General features: G+C 35.3%; 1 protein-coding gene across 4 annotated transcripts in view; it reads left to right on the top strand.

Moving 5' to 3' along the window:
- The window catches only part of NLGN4X (neuroligin 4 X-linked), a 131,935-nt gene that overhangs the window by 41,672 nt on the left and 68,987 nt on the right, over positions 1 to 21,276 (top strand). For 3 of the 4 annotated variants that reach the window (XM_050897745.1, XM_050897719.1, XM_050897727.1), the window contains exons 2-3: positions 2,842 to 2,901; positions 6,495 to 6,647. In XM_050897745.1, coding sequence (XP_050753702.1) covers positions 2,842 to 2,901; positions 6,495 to 6,647 — 213 coding nt within the window. The remainder of the gene's footprint in view (positions 1 to 2,841; positions 2,902 to 6,494; positions 6,648 to 21,276) is intronic. The other variant, XM_050897736.1, reaches the window with a different exon arrangement.

Raw genomic sequence — 21,276 nt, 5'->3', positions numbered from 1 at the left:
ATGCTAAACTTAGAGGGATAGCGAGTCTTTTTTGTTTCTTATGACAGGGAATACCATCTTCTTCTAGAAGTTTCAGGACAAATGTATTAACATTTTTAACAAAGAACAGACAATGTGGTTGAAAAATTCCAGTTTATCTTCTCTATATGAGATAATATGTTTCTGGAAGCTGATATTTTCAAAAGATCAATAGAATTTTGCTAAACAATGCTCCTGAGTATCTTATGTGGTTTTGGTGCTACTGAAATAATTCCAACAATAACACTTCTGTTCTCCTCAAACAGTTCTGTACCAACATTACTACCCACATGGCTTGCATCAGAAATAGTGTGGCCAGCAGGACTAGGGAAGTGATCATCCCTTTGTAATCTGCACTGGTGAGGCCACACCTTGAATACTGTATTCAGTTTTGGGCCCCTCACTACAAGAAAGACATTGAGGTGCTGGAGCATGTCCAAAGAGCAATGAAGCTGGTGAAGGGTCTAGAGAGCAAGTCTTATGAGCAGCAGCTGAGGGAACTGGGATTGTTTAGCCTGGAGAAAAGGAGGCTGAAGGGAGACCTTATTGCTTTCCACAACTACCTGAAAGGAGGTGGTAGCGAGGTGGGCATCAGCCTCTTCTCCCAAGTAGCAAGTGATAGGATGAGAGGAAACTGCCTCAAGTTGCACCAGGGGAGGTTTAGATTGGATATTAGGAAAAATTTCTTCACTGAAAGGGTTATCAAGCATGGGAACAGGCTGCCCAGGGAAGTGATTGAGTCACCATTCCTGGAAGTATTTAAAAGACATGTAGATGTGATGCTTAGGGACATGGTTTGGTGATGGACTTGGCAGTGCTAGGTTAACAGTTGGACTCAAGGATCCAGCGGGTCTTTTCCAACCTAAATGATTCTATGATTCTATTCTATGATTCTATGGCTAGTACCCACAGTATAAAAAAAAAAATCCAATGAGGTAGGAACACAGAAACCCAGTTTGAGAAAGGATTCAACCTTCATTGGGCTAAAGCTAATTTGGAAAAATATTTTTAAAAAAGGGTAAAGCTCGGACGGTGACTGAGATTTAGAGCCTGTATCTGACATTTCTCAAAGAAAATGATAGATTAGAGAACATCTGTATTTCATTGACAGTGATATTTTACCTAGTTAATTAAGTACTGAATACATATAACTGAATACACTTATGTACTACATACACAATAACTTTTGTACAACTGCATTGAAGATACAGGCTTTGTGTGGAGATGGAGTCTCAGCTACTGCTTTTCACATTTTGACTCACTAATCTCTGTCACTTCATATATAACGGCAGTGTTTCCAGAAAATTTCTAAGAAAACCTGTATTCTGTCTGTATCAAAAAGACGCAAGCAAATCAGTGCACAGAACCCAAAACTGTCTATATTAACAAATCTTAAGTACTTTAATAACAATTAACCACATTCTGTCTTACCTACAATTATGGACTGAGTTTTACTTGAAACCTTGAATTTTGAGGGATATAGGGACATTTTAAATAGTAAAATAAAAAGAAGTAATAAAATAATTATTTTAGCTAAATATGATGTCTCTGTGACGTATGCAGACCTCATACACAAACTCATACATAAACAAGTTAATAAAGTATACTGTTCTTTTGAAACACACTTCCAAATAAAGACAATTCAGGAAAAAAATGGTTAGAAAGGTGACCATTTTATTTGTTTAGTAGCCATATTTCTTTTCTAAACTAAATTAGAAATTGAGTTTCCTATTCATGTTTCACTCTTTATCAAGTAACCTTTTACATTACAGAGGGCTACTTGCTACAGGAGTAAGCACAGTATAATGAAATGTTGGGTGTAAGGATAGCTTGGTGTCATTTTTTTTTTAGTCAGAAAACAGAAGTATTATCCAAGGAGAGGAGTGGGGAAAATGATGTTTATTTCCTCTTGCTCCCATAAACACATGCTATGGCATGTATGGATGTGTGTGTGTGTCTGTGTGTGTGTGTGCACATGTATACACCTCAAAAGTATTTTGAGAAAGCATATTGAATACAAATTAAAATATATTCTTTACCAAATCTTCTAATAAGTAAGTGCAAGATCTTTATCATGGTAAGTAACTGTTTTCAGTTAATTTCTAGGTTTTTCTAAAGAGCATGAAATACGGGATAATATGAACCAAGGCTACTTTTGGACCAATTTCATGTCTGGGATTGACTCAACTCTGTTTCACCTTTGTTTACAGTCTGTCGTTTTAAATATCTTTTTGCTCATATGGGAAGCAAGATTAAATTTTAAGGAGATCTATATGGTTTTTCTTGGTCCATTCAAGTTTTGTAAGACTCAATGATAATTTTATTTACATTGGTTCCATCTAAAATTCAGGTTGTGGCTAATTCTTCATAAATCCTAATGAGGATGTATAAAATGTTAAGTCATTGACGATAGTGACTGAAGGCATTATTTCTTCAAGGTTACAGAACAGAATGAAATAAATTGCATTTCTTATGTAGAAACCATAATTTGGTAAATTTTTTAATATACTTTTTTGGTTTATATTATTCTTTTTTAATAGCACATTAATTTTGTTTTTGCAGAAATCACTTTTAACTGAAGTAACTGCATTGTCACAGACTATGATACATTTTTTCAAATATTTTCAATTTGTTCTTCTTGACATTTTATGTTTACGTGCAGTTTGCATCTTTTTTGTTTTTCAATTTCAAATGTAACAGATTTTGACATTTTTGTTACATTTTTCTTTTTTTTTTTGTACTAGTGGTTTTTTTTATTTTTGAGAACCTGCTGTTTTTGAATTCTCTTTTTTCCCTTTATTCTCCTCCTCACTATGATCCCAGGAGCCAACACAAAGAAAAGCGCAGATGATATAACCAGTAATGATCGTGGTGAAGATGAAGGTATTTTTTGTTTTTTCAAAGCTCCACCCTGATGCATGAACATAAAATTTTTAATTTTTATTATAATAATAATTATTATTGTTATTGTTATTGCTGTTATTTCAACATGATTTTTAGTCCCTTATTTGCAGAAGCACACTTCAGTGCGCTTCTTTATTTTCTTCTTTAGAAATTACTTTCATTTGTTTTCTTTTTAAAATCCAAATTAGCATATAGATGACTGCAGTTCCCCTGTGACATAGGTGTAAAGGTGATTCCTAAATATGCGTGAAGTGAGTAACATAAATATTATTTGAAACCACATACTTTTTCCCCCCTATTCTTTCTTAGGTTGAGAAAATGGAATTTAAAAACATGCATGTGCTCTTTTCCCTCCTACACATTTTGTGAATTCACCTGTTTGAAATTCATGAAAGAACTCACATACATCCTTCCTTTCACTGCCACTGTTTCCCCAGTGCACATGCTGTACACTGATGCAGTTGAATTGTGCTTTGTCTTTGCTATTTTTATTTACTTATTTATTTTTTTCTCACAGGATGTGGTTTATTTCAGGACACAAAAATAAAGGAAGCTGTTGATGTTGCTTTATTGTTTTTTCCTGTAATCAGCTAGCCTCTGAGATACATTCGTTCTGACTCTGACCACATTCTCACTGAAAACAATGACAATCATTTTTATTGACTTCTTTCAGAGTTGGATTGGATTCCCTGAAAGGAAATGTTAAAGTTCACAGTGAAGTGCCCCAAGAAAGTTTTACAAGGAAATACTTTTTTCTTGCCTTGGCACAGCAAAGCTATTTAGGATGCACCGAAATAGAAAGCAGTCATGAAATCTTCCTCTATTCTCACCCTTCCTTTTCATGTTACACTGACAGTTTATTGTACTTCATATATTTACCAAATTAAGAAAAATATTTTCAAATTAATTGAGAGGATAACAACCTTGGGTAGTTTATTGGTCTGATTTTGGAGCAATGTTTTTTTTAATCCTCTCATGCTTGGCCAATTTGACATGTTATTCCATGTCTTTTTTTCTGTTTTCTTCTACCTGACATCAGTTCAAATAACTTTGAAACATTTGTCCTCTCTGTTCCCCTTAGAATCACGCATACTGCAGTGAGGACACTATCTCCTCTTTTCCTGGGAGTTCAGCTCAATTGTTACTACTCTGTCTATGTATCAAATATTGTAATAAAAATCTCTGGTCTTTGATTCACACTGGTTGCTCTCTACTGTACCACCTTCATGCTGAATTACACTATTTCTTATAACACAAAAATGCTGTGCAGAATACTCCAAAATTACTCTGTTATTTTCTGAATATCACCTTCCTATTTCCGTGCAACATATGTTCTTGTAAAATGATGGTATCATCATTTTCTATACCAAATTCTGTAATTAATTTTAAAGCAAAAGATAAGTAACAAGCAAAACCAAAATTGCTTTAAAAACTTAAGATAGATCTTGGATTATGAATACATTATTATTCAGACTTCTTAAAAAATTATAAAATGTTAGGGTTTCATGATTAACAAGGACATCCACTTTAGATCTAAGCACATAAAACATGGAGCTCATTTCCTTTATGTTGAAGCTAATCACATTCCCATTGAAGGGGAAGAGGAAACCTCCCATTGAGCTCAGCACTGAAAGAATCAACCTTTAGGTAGAACTATGTAATAAGGAAAGATTAAATACAACAAATCATACCATGAGACTTTGGAGAGAGAAGGGAAAGGTAATTCAGTAACACAAATAATTGTGTTAAATAATTGTTACTTTCGTTTTTTGAGGCTTAGCTGTGCCTTCACAGAAGAAACACTTTCATGTACTTTGTTGAAAATGCTGAGAATAAAAATAAATACATCCACTAGAATGCACCTCATCGCTTTATATGATCTGTTTAATGGCTGCATTACTCTTATAGTCACAACAATTAAAAAGATCTTATCACAAAAACTTCTGTTCTGTTGCTCAAGTACAACACATAAAATACAACATGTAAAGTATGTATTTTTTTATGTAAAGAAGGCGGATTCTACGACAGGCCTTAAACTCTGACAACTAGACAGGTGTACATTGGAGCCTGAACATATGTTCCTTGTACTCAGCTGACAATTTTTGATATTTAGGGTACTGCTTACACATGAGTAAAGTAAAAGCGGGCCATAGGAATGTGACCAGTCAAAATTTATCTTTAAATATGCTCCAATTTGTTCCACATACACAAAATATTATATATGTGGTACCTCATTGCTGATCACATTTTTAGTATCTTAAAGTATTTCCTAACAAACCTGAGGAGAGGGAAGTGTTTTGGAAGGTTTTCAAACCCAGGTCCCTTACCTTTAGGTAGTTAGCTCAGCTTTTTCTTCCTCCACTTCCCTTTTCCACTGTTGAATATATGCCTATCTTACCCAAAAGAGAACATTCTTTTTTTTTTTTTTTTTAATCCTAATTGAATAATTAGAGACTCTGCTTTCCCTTGTATGTTGTACTGTATGATTGACAGAAGTGCTCCTATTCCGTATGCAGATACAGTGAATTATTTGTAAGAGGTGTGTATATCTAACGGCAGCTTGCTGAATTGCCCTCTGCTTTTTAAAGGAGTTTAGCCCTTGTTCCCACTGTTTCTGTAGAGAACGTAGGTTCCTAATTTAGGTAGTCTGAACCACTTCTGGGATCAGGAGCCTAACTTTTTGTTTATTGGAGGAAGAGAGATGAATCCGGTCCTAAATATACCCCATAACATTGATTAGTGCATCTTTATAACTCATTCTGAAGTATGAAAATATTACAATTAATTTCATTTAACTTTCTTTTAGAAACAAAGACCCAGCTGTTTACCTGTTTGAAAGTAGTCAAGAGCTTTTCTGTGCATAAAAAAGATCAGCCATACCATTAAGAAGCATTAATTCAAGGCTGTTCTTTAAGGCTTAGCTACCATGACAAGGAAAAGTACAATACAAAAGACATCGTTTGATTTAAATACAAAAAATCTGGGCCTTGAATTCACATAAATTCTCTTTGTTTGTTAACTCCTAGGCTATTTAAAAGAAGGAACAGTTTACTATGTTTACTTCTATCAGAATAATTTGATTTTGTGATATTATCACTTACTGAACTATTGAGAATATAATTTCAACAATTATGTCTCAGTGAGGAATGGGAAAGTATGGATCATTATTGTAATTTTATTATTAAATGTACAGATATTTCAAAATTGGCATATACTTGAATCAGAATATTCTAAAAAAAGACAAGATTATTCCATAATTTGATTTTTTTCTTTAAGCTTTTAGACATTTGTATACAAATTAAATTCCTTGTAATATTGAAGTAATTTCAAGTGTTGTGAGAACATTTCAGAGGAAATAGTATTTGAAGTAACCAAGAGAAATATTCAAACTATAAATATTAGGCTTGTAGGACAATCCTGAACTGTGTAAGCTAGCTTATTAAAGTGGTGGTAATGACAATGAAAACATAGGAAATAATTAAGAATATTTTTAGCACAGTTATAAATTGCTAATGCCATGTTTCCTTATTTTTTATTACTTGATTATGTTTTCCTTACTTGAATTTTTTCAGACATTCATGATCAGAACAGCAAGAAACCCGTTATGGTCTACATCCATGGTGGATCTTACATGGAGGGTACTGGCAATATGATTGATGGCAGCATTCTCGCAAGTTATGGAAATGTCATTGTTGTCACTCTCAATTACAGGCTGGGGGTTTTAGGTAAGTGACTCTTCTTCATCACCAATTTAATAGAAATATTTAATTGCTTAATTTATCTACTGATAGATCATAGATCCTTGGTCCAGTTTTGTTTTAAAAACAGAACATTCTTGCTGGTGGATTTTGAATTCTGTTCAATATTTTATGGAAACTGGGCTAGACTACATTCTTTTTGACAGCTGCCTTCACCTTAGACAAAAATGACTGGATATTTATAATGATTTTAGTGCTGGTTTACATTAAATTTGTCATCAGATCATACTTGCTCTTGGCTCAGTGATTTAACAAGTTTTGAGAACTTGTATCTTTCTTATTAAAATCTCGATTTCATGTGAAAAAAAAGGAAAATTAATCAAGAATGAGTACTTATCAGTTTCAAAATGGTTGGTAATGGTAGGAAGAGGGAAAATGTTGCTATTTATCTGTATTTATTGTTTTGGTGTGCAAATTGTTTTTTAGGGCAGAAGATGTAGAGATAATACAGACAAAACAGGCTATATACACAGATGAATTTTATGTTGCAGGTAATATGGAGTCAAGGGTTTTAAAGGAGTAATGTAAAATTATCATCCTAAATATAAGAAACTCCATAATCATGAATTATAATATTGAGAGAAATTAATACTTTTGTCTTTCAAAGAGAATAAGAACTGCATCTTCTTGACATTATAAATATTCCTCTGTCAGCATTAGATTGAATAACAAAATAACCTTAGATCCATGACAATAGATCAAAAATCTTTTCTGCCTTCTTTGTGATTCCAGCTCCTAGCTGTTTACATGTACCAGGCTTTTCTCCAAATGAAGGCTTATTTTTTGAAGTTCTACTTTTCCATAGAAAATTAAGTTAAAAATTTGCTCATGATAGCAGACATTAGAAATACTTTTTATCTTAATGAAAAAATGTATCGTTTGTATAGAATAGCATATAGACTGCTCAAATGCTCATATTTCCAACATTTTAGATACACAAGGTAAAGTATAGTAATTTTGTTTGTGTGGTTTTTGATTTAAAATGCCTTTTACAAAGATTTTTAATCTTGTTTTTCTTGATAGCAAAGCTGATCTATATTCTTGACGTGCTATTTTGGAACACAGGAAACTTCTTTTGCTGAGTTATCTATTAATGTGGTTAATGTGTTTCAACAATGTTCTAGCTCATCAGAGTACTGAGAATTTTTTTCTTGTCCTTGATTTTGACTCTTGTTTAAATAGAAAAGAGCATTTTCTTTTTATGATAGAGTCAGATTTAAACATAAAGCCAGGAATATAAAAAGATATTTTGGTATATTTTGCATGCAATCTTGGTACGCAGAAACATCCCCAAAAAAGGAAAAAAAAAATATTGTTGTTGTTGTTGTCAAAGTGTATACCCAGGAACTTGGTAATAGTTATTTATCTGTAAAAAAGGTTATTTAATGGATCTCTTAAAAGGTTTTCTATTGGTTTCTTAAAACTAACATGTTGAAGGACATAGATGATTATAAGTAGTTTAAAATGTTTCATTGTCCAGCTGCCTCATATCAATCTAAGGGAAAAAATGCAATATTTGCATTGATTAACTATTTTATGTATTTATATTAAAAACAAACAAAAAAGAGAGAAAGAGACAGAACGCTATATTTTTATATTGTGGCATTTAGGAAAAAAGGCAAAATACAGAGGCATTAATATAAGAAACTGAAAAGTAATAACTGAGTATTTTAAGTGGACTGGGAGAAATACAGTGTTATATATGGCATTAAATACTGCTTCTCAACAGTGGCAAATGTAACTTTTGAGACACTATGGTATTTATTCTTTGTTATAGAAGGTATTTGTTTGAATCTGAAAAACAGAAGATATTCAGAATATGCATATAGCACTTAAATAATCAGAGGAATTGTGTTTTATGAGCATATTTCTGTTTTTTCTTCCTGGGTGAAATGTAAATGTGATCCTTGAGAACTCATTAGGTTCTGCCTAGACATTGGAAGATGTTAGGTGAATTCCATGTATTTTTGACTTTCTTTGTAAGTTAAAAAAATGAAAGAGAGAACACAAATTTCTTCAGGTAAAAAACCATGTGGAAAACAAACATGATTATTCATAAAAGTTAAAGAAGTAGTATAATTGTTATGACATACAATTTGAAGATTGACAACATTTGTAACCATTTCTTCTAGTCCGGATTATCTTCTTTTGAAAGATATATTTATTTCTGTAAATCTAGTGTGTTTCAGTTGCATTTGATTTGTAAGAGGACACAAACAAACCTGATTTTAATGACAGAGATGTGTAATTCTATCACTATTATCACACCCTGTGATGGAGGAATATGCGTTGAATTGATCACAATGATGAGTTACTGAGGACCCTTTGTATATATCTTTCCTTCCTCTGGAAAATTATCACTTGAATGGACCTGAATACTGGATGTTACACTTACCATAAATGTTAGTTCTGTTCTTGAGCCACTTTAAATTATTTTCCTTTCAGTCTATATTGTGTCATTAATAGCAGTAGATAGAAAATCTATTAGGACTGCATAGATAATCACTGGATGGTATTAGCCAGACAAATCATAGAATTATAGAATGGTTTGGGCTGGAAGGGACCTTCCAAGATCATCCAGTCCAACCCTCCTGCCATGGGAAGGGACATCTGTCACTACATTATGTTGCTCAAAGCTCTATCCAACCTAACCTTGAACAATTCCAATGATGGGGCATCCACAACTTCTCTGGGGAACTTGTTTCAGTGTCTCACCACCCTCATCATAAACAATTTCTTCCTTCTGTCCAACCTAAATGTACCCTCTTTCAGTTTAAAACCACTGCCCATTGTCCTGTCACTACAGGCCCTGGTAACAAGTCCCTCTCCATCTTTCTTATAAGCCCCATTTATATATTGAAAGGACCTTGCACTTGGCCTTGTTGCACTCCTCAAGGCTGTCTAGGTCCCTCTGGATGGCATCCTTTCCCTCTAGCACATCAAGTGCACTACTCACGTTTGTGTTGTCTGCAGACTTGCTGAGGGTGCACTCAATCCTGCTATCTATGCTGTTAATGAAGATACTAAATAGTATTGGTCCCAGTATGGACCTTTGAGGGACACCACTGGTTACTGGTTTCCACTTGGACATTGAACCGTTGACCGCAACTCTTGAGGATGTGACCATCCAGCCAGTTCCTCATCTAGCTAACAGTCCATCCATCAAACTCATATCTCTCCAATTTTATGGTAAGAATGTTATAGGGGACAATATCAAATGCCTTAAAAACATCCAGGTCAATAACATCAGTTGCTCTTTCCTTGTCTACTGATGTAGTCACTTCATCGTAGAAGACCACCAGATTGGCCAGGCATGGTTTGCCCTTGGTGAAGCTGTGTTGCTGTCTCTGTCTTCCATATGCTTCAATATAACTTCCATAAGGATCTGTTCCATGACCTTACTGGACACAGAGGTGAAGCTGACTGATCAGTAGTTCCCAGGGTCCTCCTTATTACCCTTTTTAAAAATGGGTGTGATATCTCTTCAGTCACTGAGGACTTCCTCTGACTGCCATAGCTTTTCAAACATGATGGAAAGTGGCTTAGCGACTACACCTGCTATTTCCCTCAAGACCCTGAGATGCATCTTATTGGGTCCCGTGGACTTCTGTATGTTCAGGTTCCTCAGGTGGTCTCAAACCTGATCTTCTCCTACAATGGGAGGGACTTCATTCCCCCAATCTCTGCCTTGAGGTTCAGGGATTTGCCAGATGTGGGCAGAGAGATTACCAGTGAAAACTAAGGTGAAAAAAATTGTTGAGTACCTCAGCCTTCTCCATGCTGGTTTTCACTAATTCTATCTTATTTATTGGGTGGAGTACATCTTCCTTGTCTGAGCAACTGACCTGTAGAAGCCCTTCTTATCATTCCTCGCATTCCTTGCCAGATTCAGCGCCAGCTGTGCCTTAACTTTTCTGATCCCATTCCTACACACCCAGGCAGCATCCTTTTGTTCATCCCAGGATACATGTCCCTGGTTCCACTGCCTGTGCATTTCCTTCTTACACTTTAGTTTGACCAGGAGATCCTTACTGAGACATGCTAATCTCCTAACTTCCTTGCCCAACTTCTTACACACGGGAATCAAGAGCTCTTGCGCTCTAAGAAAAATGAACCTTAAAGAGCTGCCAGCTCTTTTCTGTTCCTTTATCCCTGAGGGCAGTTTCCCAGGGGCTCCCATCTACTAATTCCTTAAACGACTGAAAGTTTGCTCTCCTAAAATTCAGTGTCCTGACACTACTCTTCACCTGGCCCCTATCCCGCAAGATTGTGAATTCCACCAGGGCATGATCACTGAAGCCCAGGCTGCCACCAGTCTTGACTGCTCTTATTAGTTTATCTGTGTTGGTAAGCAACAAGTCTAGTAATGCTTCTCCTCTGGTTGGGCTGTCTATCACCTGGATTAAGAAATTATACTCGGTACACTCCAAGAGTCTCCTGGACTGCTTACAGCTTGCTGTGCTGCTTTTCCAGCAGATGTCAGGGTGATTGAAACTCCCCAGCAGGATCTGAGCCTGCAAGTGTGATGCTTCCTGTAGTTGAAGTAAGAACACTTCATCGATATCTTCCCCTTGATTGGGCGGCCTGTACTAAACACCAACCACAAGGTTTCCTTTGTTGGCTTGGCCTCTAATTTTCACCCATAGGCTCTCAACCTGTTCATCGCTGTTTTTCAAAGACGGTTGTGTGCAGTCAATCAATTTTTTTATATAGAGTGTTACCCCTCACCATCACCTCTCCTTTCTTGCCTGTCCCTTCTGAACAGTTTATAGCCATTGATTGCAGTGCTCCAGCCATCTCTATACCCATGCTGCATGCATTGGTATAGAGACACTTCAGTTGGGCTATGTCACCTTTTTAGAGGAAAATGCCCTAATTTCTTTGGGGCATTTCATAGGTGTTTCCCTGTTGGTTCCTAATGTATCAGCAGCAGGCTTTTCTCTGTTACCCCGAACTCCATCCCCTTCCCCTGCTAAATCTAGTTTAAAGCTCTCCCTATAAGTCTGGCCAGGTTGTTGGCAAAGAGGCTTCTTGCCTCACTTGATCAGATGAATCCCTGCAGAGCAGGCATCAGCCCGATCACTGGCAGACTGGGCAGCACCACCTGCACGACCTGCCTTCATGAACTGCCGCACAAACTGCTGAAGCTGCTCCCAGCCGACGCCGTCCCTGTTTGTACAGCCTGTTCGCGATGCTCCTGGTAGCTAGCGTTCCCCAAGGGCCGGTTATATGCAGCTTCCCAACTGGCCCCAGGGACTGCCAGTACTGTTACACTCTGGCCCACCCCACTCATGAGACCTGTCTCCTGCTGGCTGGTACTTCCCCCACCAGCAGCCCAAGGGTGCTGGGGGCCCAGAAACCCCCGCAGACATCCCCTGGGGACCTGATAACCCTAGCACTGCTCTCGGCAGGAGGCAAGTGCTGCTGCTGCTGCTGCTGCTGCTAGAATCAGCTTCCCGAGGTTTAAACTGCAGGAACAAATCCCAGTTTGAGATCCTGGGAATAAATCAATAACAGTGATTACATATGTTTAAGAAAGCCGGGATTTTGGAAATGCATCTTCATAGAAGAGGGAAAATGAAAATTTTTAGGGACCACTTACTTTACCTGACTATTCTTCACTGAGTTTGGCCTCAAGAAATATCTGTACAGCCATGGAATATTTGTCAAGGTAATAGAATATAAACTATATGTGTTTGTTTTAGTGCTTTCTGATATAATATAATTTTAACTATATTTAATGGCATCTGTGATCATCCTATAACTTAGTAAAAGTCTTATGATTTGAAAAGACCTGGTTTTGACACACAACACTGCACCCTTTGAATTTTAAAACCAGATTTTAGCAGGCATCATAAAGACAAGGTTTCTCCATCTTTTGTAGGCAGAAGTCTGGTTGCCTGTTGGCTATAACTGAAATCCTGAAAATTCTAGTCTCAAGTTAGCCAGAAAGCAGGCATCCTAGACAGAAAAAAGACTTTACTTATGGTAGCTGAAACATGGTGACCTTCAGGGCTATAAAACATTTTAACCATTTGATGATGACAAATATCTTCATCTCTGTCTTTTCTTCTTCCATCTGGCTAAAATATAAGCCTTTAGATAGTGCACTGAACAATATTTATCAGTAACTCCAGAATACAGAACTACGTTTCCTCTCTGTCTTGGAGCACTGCAGAGCTGCTCTGGGAATAAGTACCTCCTCTCTCTCTCTCTGTATGTTCAGGTAGCACCATGGCAAAACAGCAAACAGCTGGGCCCAAGACTTTCTGACTTTTTGATTATCCCTCTCTATCCTTTGAATAAAAGTACTTATGGAATTATTCTTCTTGATATTTCTAGACTCCCAACCATACATGCAACAATAATATGGGTTGTTGATATTATTTAGAAGGCCATATTTTCCCTTTGAGTATAAGTTTGCGTTTATCAAAATATATTCCATGGATAGGATCCTTTTGGGACAATAAAATAGAAAGATTTAGCTTTTCCTTTTACTTATTGCAGTGGGCGCTATTCAAACAGTGGAGCGCTCTGGTGCTGCGTTTAATTTCTTGTGCACTTTAGGGTTTGGGAGGATCCTGCCTCCGCCCAGCTCAGCAGTTTCTGTTCCTACTCATACCTCACCACGGTGACAACTGAAGACACTGCTGGAGCCAGAGGAAATTGTTAATTTGTCCCAGTGCAAGGCAGTGCTCCCTTATCTTGATAAATTCAATACTGTAACACACAGAAGTACTAAATCCCTCTGTCTCCCCACTCCCACCCCATGCTTTGAGCTCTGTGTAGGATGATAATATTTTTTATAGTACGATTAAGTTATTCAACAGTTGAGTTGAATTTTCAAAATTCTCAAACTATTTAGGGTATTATTTACCTGAAATAATGGAAATTCAGCAGAGTGGGAGGATTAGGCAAAATAGATATCCTAATTCAAAGAATGTTCTAGCATTACAGAAAATGGGATGTTTTGAACGACCTGATTCACTCAGTCTAGAGACTGCTCAATTCCTCTTTATTATCTACTTTCTTAGTCTTCACGGATATGCTTTAAGAAGTAGTAACATCTTTCCAGCCTACCTATAAACACTGTTTTAGTGTCTTTTTCAGGATTATGTTGGCAGGCAAAATACTGAAGAGGGATTTATGTTTATTATTGTTTTACAGTGACATGACCTGAATTGTCTGTCTCATGGTGAGACTGACATATGTTGAATCCCTGTTTAGCTTGTGTAACAGTAAAAATTAAATCTCACAAATCACCCTCCCTCCAAAAAAACCCAAACCCCAAAAATAATGAAACCAAAGCCCCAAAGCCCTAGCACAATTTTTTTTGCAGTTAAATTCAGTCATGGTGTTATACACTTTGAAGAAAAAAATCTTAATCAATCTTCAAAAAAGTTATCATATTCAAATATGAACTTGGTGTTCTTGTGTGAGCTATTAAAGGCAAAACCAGAGATGAATTCTAGAAATATGAATCAGGCATTTTGGAAGAGTGTTATTACAGAAAAAAAGGAAAAAGCAAAACCTGAGGTGAATTCTAGAAATATGAATCAGGTATTTTGGAAGTCAGAGTTAAATGAAACATCTACTGCAGTAAATGAGATGCACTCAGAGTTCAAAATTGTAAAATTGACTTAGCATTTCTGAGACCACTTGCAATTTAACATTTTCTTCCTCTTAGAATTCCAAATCATGCAGATAAGAATAGTCTATCTCTTATCTATCTCTTTTTTGGCAATAAGCATCCATTTTAAGTACTCTGTCTGAAAAGGTTGGACTTCCTTTTAGTAGAAATTATATTCACATGCAATTATAGCTCTCTATAAGAGATCATATTAGGCAGTGTAATATAAATCAGAGTTCAGTTTACAAGGAGGCTCAGTACTTCTGCCAGTTACTGAGAACCTTAGCTTTCTTTACTTCACTGAGTGCCTGGTTTGCAAGTTAAAATATCAATGCGCTGAAACAGCGTATGTTGTAAATGAACTGCTTAGGATTTGACTGACCATTGTAGGTCCCTTCCAGCTGAACTATATTCTATTCTGTTCTGTTCTGTTCTATTCTATTCTATTCTGTTCTGTTCTGTTCTGTTCTGTTCTTCGGCAATAATCAAAGCAAGTAAGTAGTATATGACCTCGCGAGCCAGATTCTTTCATATTGGCAGTGTACAATAGTCTACAATATGTCATATTTTATCTTCACTAGTGTAATTGTTGTACAGAATGACTCTCTATTTTAAATTCAGACATGCAGATATCTGTTCCCTTTGTGCCTCCAGACAGCCCTCCTCTACCTCCAGTGCATGTGATTCCACAAGTACAGGAAACTTAAAGGTGAAAAGGCCAGAAGCAGATTAGTACACAATGGGAATGACCTAGGAGCTGGAGTGTGCTAAGTAAATCACATTCTCATGCTTATACAAGAGAGGAGGTTTATTTAAGCTCAATTTACTTTATAGTGACTGTTTGCATCACTGAAGCCAATGCAAACTTCACTACATTGCCTCACCTACATCTCTAAGCTTCATGGAGAAGATTTCCTGGCCAGCTTGGTCCCTGGCCTGTCTTGTTAGTTGGCCAATAATTGTGGCAGCTAATGTCAGTTGTAACTGATTTTCTACTTCAGTGGAACTCCTAAATTCCCAGCAATGACGCATAAGTGTTAATTCCATTGCTATCAACATGTTTTTGTAGACATCAGAATTATGCTCTTTGTTAATTATTTTTTGTAGATCTTATCTTTTTCTCTTATTTTAAATCTATTGTTAATTCACAGAAATTGTATTTGTGTAAATGCAGCTGATGATTGATTGATAAACTCCATCTATATCCCATTGGTTTTGGACTGTCATGTCACTACATCTTCTGTTTCAAACATCAGAAGCAACAAGTACATAAGTTACAGTGTCATCAGAAGCTATGTGTACATTCACAGAGTTTCTAACATTAGATATGTTCCTTTCATAGAGTGAGTACACAGTATCACTGTGATTGTGTCTTACAATCACAAATACACTTAATAGCTTGTTCTGCTCTCATATGGCTTACTTTTATAGCATCTGAACTTCCAACAAGCTTAGATAACTTCTATATAATTCTGTAGTCAGGGGCAAGTATGGAAATTCTTAAAATGTGATTGTCAAAACTGGAATTTAGCAAGAACCTTTTGACAGAGAGTTCCTCTTAGCTAAATGCAACAAAATCTGCTTCCTTCAGGCTTGATGGATTGACCCAGCTCACTCAGCTAGTAAAGCATACTCTCAGAAAATAATTTTTTAGCATAGCCTGTATAGTCAAACAGAACAAAAAGCTACAAGAAAATGTAAAAGAAGTAAAAAAGGTATGATTTTTAGGTAATTCACTGAGTAAGCTGATGCTTGTTCATCACTCTGAGTATACTTACTTTCTTTAAGAACATTTTGTGTTAACTAAGATTTATAATATATTCTTTTAACAAGTTTGTCCCTACTGTGTGTGAAAGAATTAGAGGTTTGGTTTTTGAAATTATATACTTATGCTGGTATTTGGGCAGTGCAAGAAGAGTGTCCTGATTTGATAAACAGTGTCAGAAATTATGAGTAATGGTTAGGTGTTCTGTCTCTTTTTGAGACAACTTTTTGTATTGATGTTCAAATATGGATAGAGTACCTGAACTTCAGACGGACAATGGTGAGGACTTCTATATCTTTATAATAAATATGTGAAGGAATACCAATCAAATGTTGATACTTTAAAAAAACAGTCTGATCTCATGCATTAGCTACTTCCAAAGGAAGTATCAAATGCACAAAATTCTGCATGTATTGATATAAGCGTGTGTTTCGTGCAGTTTTGAAAATGAGATAAAGTCATTTAGAATCTTACAAACTAGAGTTATTTTTTTAAAACATTCCATGAGGTTGCCTGTGCAAATAAACTACAGTGAAAGTATTAAACATGCTTGTATAGTAAATATAACTAGTTCGAATATCTATAACTCATTTGAAACTCACAAACATTTAGACACATTTTTGTGAGGTATATTTTTATGTAATTGAAAGCTTATTTGATAAGATTTCTGAGCATAATAAGACATATATGTATCAGCAAATTACTGTCAAATTGATGGATGGTCAAAATTCTCTTTTCGTGATATATTTCAGTATTAAGGTGGTTTTTTTATATAATCCATGTAAATTTTGTGGAGATTCCATAGTTAATCAATTTATACAAAAGGCATGTTTTTATAAAATGTAAAAGACATTTTTTCGGAATCTTATGTAAAGAAATGTTGAATCTGTATTCCCTATTTTTTCCTTTGATATTTTGAATTCCTAATATCATTAATGATACTCCAAAATATTTATATTAATCAGTGACCTATTGGCACTAAATGTTAACATGCTATGAGGTAGTTCCAGATTACTTAGTTTACATCTCTTAGTATTGCTTGCATGTGGAAGCACGGCAGTCATCACTTCAACATTTCTGGTAACATCAAGGTAAGTGTGACTTTATCTAGATTAATTTAAAAAAGTATTATGAAATGAAATGTGACTATGAAAATGCAACAATTTTTTCATAGTATATATTAATTTAGTTATTAATTCAATAATTTCCTTTTTTTCTCTGTAATAAGACTGACAAGTAAGAATTTCCTGCAGAGTGTAATTTATTTTTCAAATATCATGCTTTTAGATGATTTATCTGCATTTTTCTGTGAATTCCTAATTCCTTCCTTGAAACTGTGTGGTTTTATACTTATTTGGGCAGTAACCATTCCATATTAGTAATATGCCTCTTAAAAAAGATTTGAAGAAAAACAAACAGGAATTATTATTTCAGAATTTGCAGACAGGCAATAGTGAAAATTTGTACTTTAAAAGTAGCAAGCCTTGACCATATTAGTATTTTTTTTTTTTTTTTTTTTTGACTGGAACTATATTTAAGTGTAGTTTCAATTGTTAGTAGTGAGCGGAGCTTTTGCCTGAAAGTTTGCAAGAAGACATCAAAGTTAGGGTCAGTTTCCATCCTCACATATACCTGTAAAGCAGGCTGAGTGAATTAAAAGCTTGGAGTATAACCTGGCATCTATTGTTCATTTTTTGTATTTAACTCGTGGATTTTATGTTACTATTACAAAATCAGAAATTAACTCAATGGCAGTGATAAACTGGTATAAACCTGAAAGTATTGCCTTACTGTCATTGTCTTAATCAGTGATAAAAGAAGCGTAACAAGCTATTGAAATAACCCGAGATTAAGCAACTGTCACTATAAAATGATAGTTGGTAAAAGAAGAAAGTGATTTTAAAGTTCAAGTGAAGTTCAAATTTCCTTCAACAACTAATACAGTATGTACTGATTGAGGAAAAAACCAACTCTTGCTATAAAACCTTCCATTTAATCTTTGTGATTGGCAAATCTATTTAAATCTGGAGTTGCAGTTGTTCTTCTCACAACTACAAAATTTCAGTATAAATTCTAAAGGGAGAAAATGAAAGTTACTGGTTGCTTATGCTTCCAAAGATGTGCTGGCCTGCTCTGCATTTTCTGTCAAAAATCTAACCTTGCAGAAATGAATGACTTAATAAATTATCCAGTTGATTTTTCTTTCATACTTATCTAAGGCTGTGATGGCCAGCAGGCAGTTGTGCAGGACAATTTGTGGTAGGGACTTAGAGTTTACTGTTGTTCTTTTTCTTCCCTATGCAACTAACATTCCTTTTTGCAGGAGTTAATCTGACTAAAGTTTCCAGTTTTGGGAACACTAAAAGAGGTTGGAAGCCACAACATAGCACAGACTGGAGTGCATACCATAAGGGATGTAAAGCTGAGCTTGCATTTGAAAGTGACAAGTTGCTTTTAGCAACTTGCATGAAAGCCCATTTCCAGCTACATTTTGTAAAGGCTTACTGGCAGCTGTCAAGTTTCGTATTAAGGCTCTTACTGAAATCAGATGCTGCTTAGGTTTGCTTGGTATTTTCCTTTGCCTATACCTTGTGAACAGTGATAAAAACTCTTACAAAAGTATAAATTATAGTCATTTTTTAGCAGTTAAGGAATTATAATGTCCACAAGAGAAATGAAAAAATGGTGGAAAGAGACCGTGGGAAATCTGAAACACTCTTGAATCCGTGCAAGAAATCTTTGAGTGGAAAGGGAGGACATCATTGTTTTCTGTTCTTTTTCTTCATATTCTGGAGAACCAAGTCAGTCAGAACATTGGACTTCCTTTATAATGCTGTTCATATCTATGGGCTAGATCATGTGGTGGATCATAAGGACTCTACTGGATATTGCCCATAACATCCATTTCTCACTTATTTTTTCTTTTTAAAATTTGTTATGCAATATACATAAGTTTTCTTGTCAGCTTGGATCATAAGGATTTTATTCATCGAAATCTGAAATTTTAAACTTGACTTAATGTCAGTCAAAAGAAGGTGAAAGGCTTGGAATGCTTTTATGTAATAGAACAAGCATAGGGGAGAAGGAAGAGTCCACCTGTAATTTAAAATATTGTCTTAATATGGATTTAAATATTTTCACAATATTTTTTAAATTCTCAGACTTTAACAATTCTAATTTAGAGCATCAGGCTGGAATGCAATGATGATATAATGATACTACATACATTGCCTATATTGTAGCTTACTATAGAAAAAGAACTGTGGATGAAGTTCTAAGTGCATTGAAGTGAGTAAGAGATTTACTAGTCAACTCAAATGGGTCAAGATTTCAATGTATTTAATCCCTTTATTTCATAGGAAGCCACCAACATGATAGTCTGTGTTTTTAAACAGAGTCTTGTATAGTTTTCTCAAAAGTGTAAATGCATTCTTTTAATACTATTATAAAGATTCTGGCTGACTAAAAGAAATGCATGTCAAATATTTCATTTTGTATGAAATCTTCCATAATTGCAGGGGGTTGCAATATTTTATACAGAAATTAGAAGGAAAAAAATCTAAAGTGTAACTCAGTCTAAACATCCTTTGGAAATAAGCCTGATAACAAAAGCAGAATGGCAAAAGTGTGTGTGAAGTAGCTGGCAACGTCAGTATGCTGCTCATGAGGAGGCAGGGGAACATTGTGCAATGGTTCCTAAAGTTGCATGATTGCACCAGCCAATGAGATGTACTCTTGGAAGGATAGCACAAAATAAATGCATTTTTTTCTGAATTATTTCAGACTTCCATGTCATTCCTTGCAATCACAGACTGATGGGCACTGAAGGATCAAAATATGTTTACTGCTTTACAATGCCCTATCAAGTCTCAGATCTGTTGGACTAGCTACTGTATGAATATACAGTATACAGAGCTAAAAATATGCTCCCTGTGTGTTTTTGGGGCTTCCATTTCAGAACAGACAATGAATTTTTTGCTTTAATAGCTCCAAAATCCTGTATAAGGTATCCAAGAATATTGAATGAATAAAGCTTTTCCTGGTGATGGATGTTAAGTGCATTCTTCAATAGATGTCTGCAGGTAAAGGTTAGCAGCTGAGACAGGCCATCAATTTTCATCTTTTCACTTCTGCTTTCTAATTGAAAATGATGACTTCCATTTAGGGAATCAAAATAATGTGTTCTTTTGGCATTCATTAGTGCCAGGTCTCCTGCGATAGCACTGTTCATTTAGAGCTTACATTGATTAGGAGAATGTATAGCAGTGCGAGACATAATAAAATTACTGTTGGAAAAGTGGGAAAACTTATAACAGGCAAAAAAATGGTTTCAGAATTTTCCATTTTTATTTTTTCCCACACCATCTGTGGATTGTATTGTGTATTTTGCCTAAAACTAAGTACCTCCTTTGGGATCTGGGAAAAGGTAAAATAAATGCTTATACTTTAGCAGAACTTAAGAGGAGAGAATAAAACCAGAAGGAACATAGGTTTCTTCACAGATACAATGTTAATTTGCATAAAATCAGATTTTAGACATGTAAAGAAAATAAAAAACAACCTCTGTAAGTATTCTGCTTTCATTTCTGCTAGAAAAGTTAAACTAATGTTTAACATTTACTCAGCTATGTGACTATTTTTGAAACTATAAGTATGCTTTTTCACATTTCATTTGTGTTCCATGCATAACAAATAATGTCTGATTGTAAATATTTGTACTCAGTGAAAATATTTTTATATTTGAATAGTGAGTAGCTACCTAACTGCCTCATGTCTCTGTTATAATCTCATCCATAACTAATCGAGTTTCTATCAAAATGTATTTCAAACCACTAGAAAGTTATCAAATAATACATTGTTTTACACAGAAGATTGTCTAGCCCACAACCAGTAGCAGATTGAGACTAATTAATCATGACAAAAATTTCATGCCCATATACTTTCAATGGAATTGAGTTTGTCCTAGCAAGACATAATCAGTGAAACTTTTGTTCTGTTGAGAATCATTTAGGGAGAAATATCGCCATTACAGCTCTATGCCTTCGATACAGACAACTTAGTTACTGTAAACTTTTAGGAGATTTGACTGTGAAGCTTCTTAACTTCTGTATCCATTTTCCTTTTACCAAAGAAGTATCACCAGAATTCCTGTTTCTTGGACAGAGGGGAAAAAATCCAAAACCAACCAACCAAAAAAACCA

The sequence above is a fragment of the Gymnogyps californianus genome, chromosome 1 (genome assembly GCF_018139145.2).
Source record: "Gymnogyps californianus isolate 813 chromosome 1, ASM1813914v2, whole genome shotgun sequence".
Classification (NCBI taxonomy): Eukaryota; Metazoa; Chordata; class Aves; order Accipitriformes; family Cathartidae; genus Gymnogyps; species Gymnogyps californianus.
Note: the sequence above shows the minus strand (reverse complement) of the source record. Positions and strands in the feature narration are given on the sequence as shown.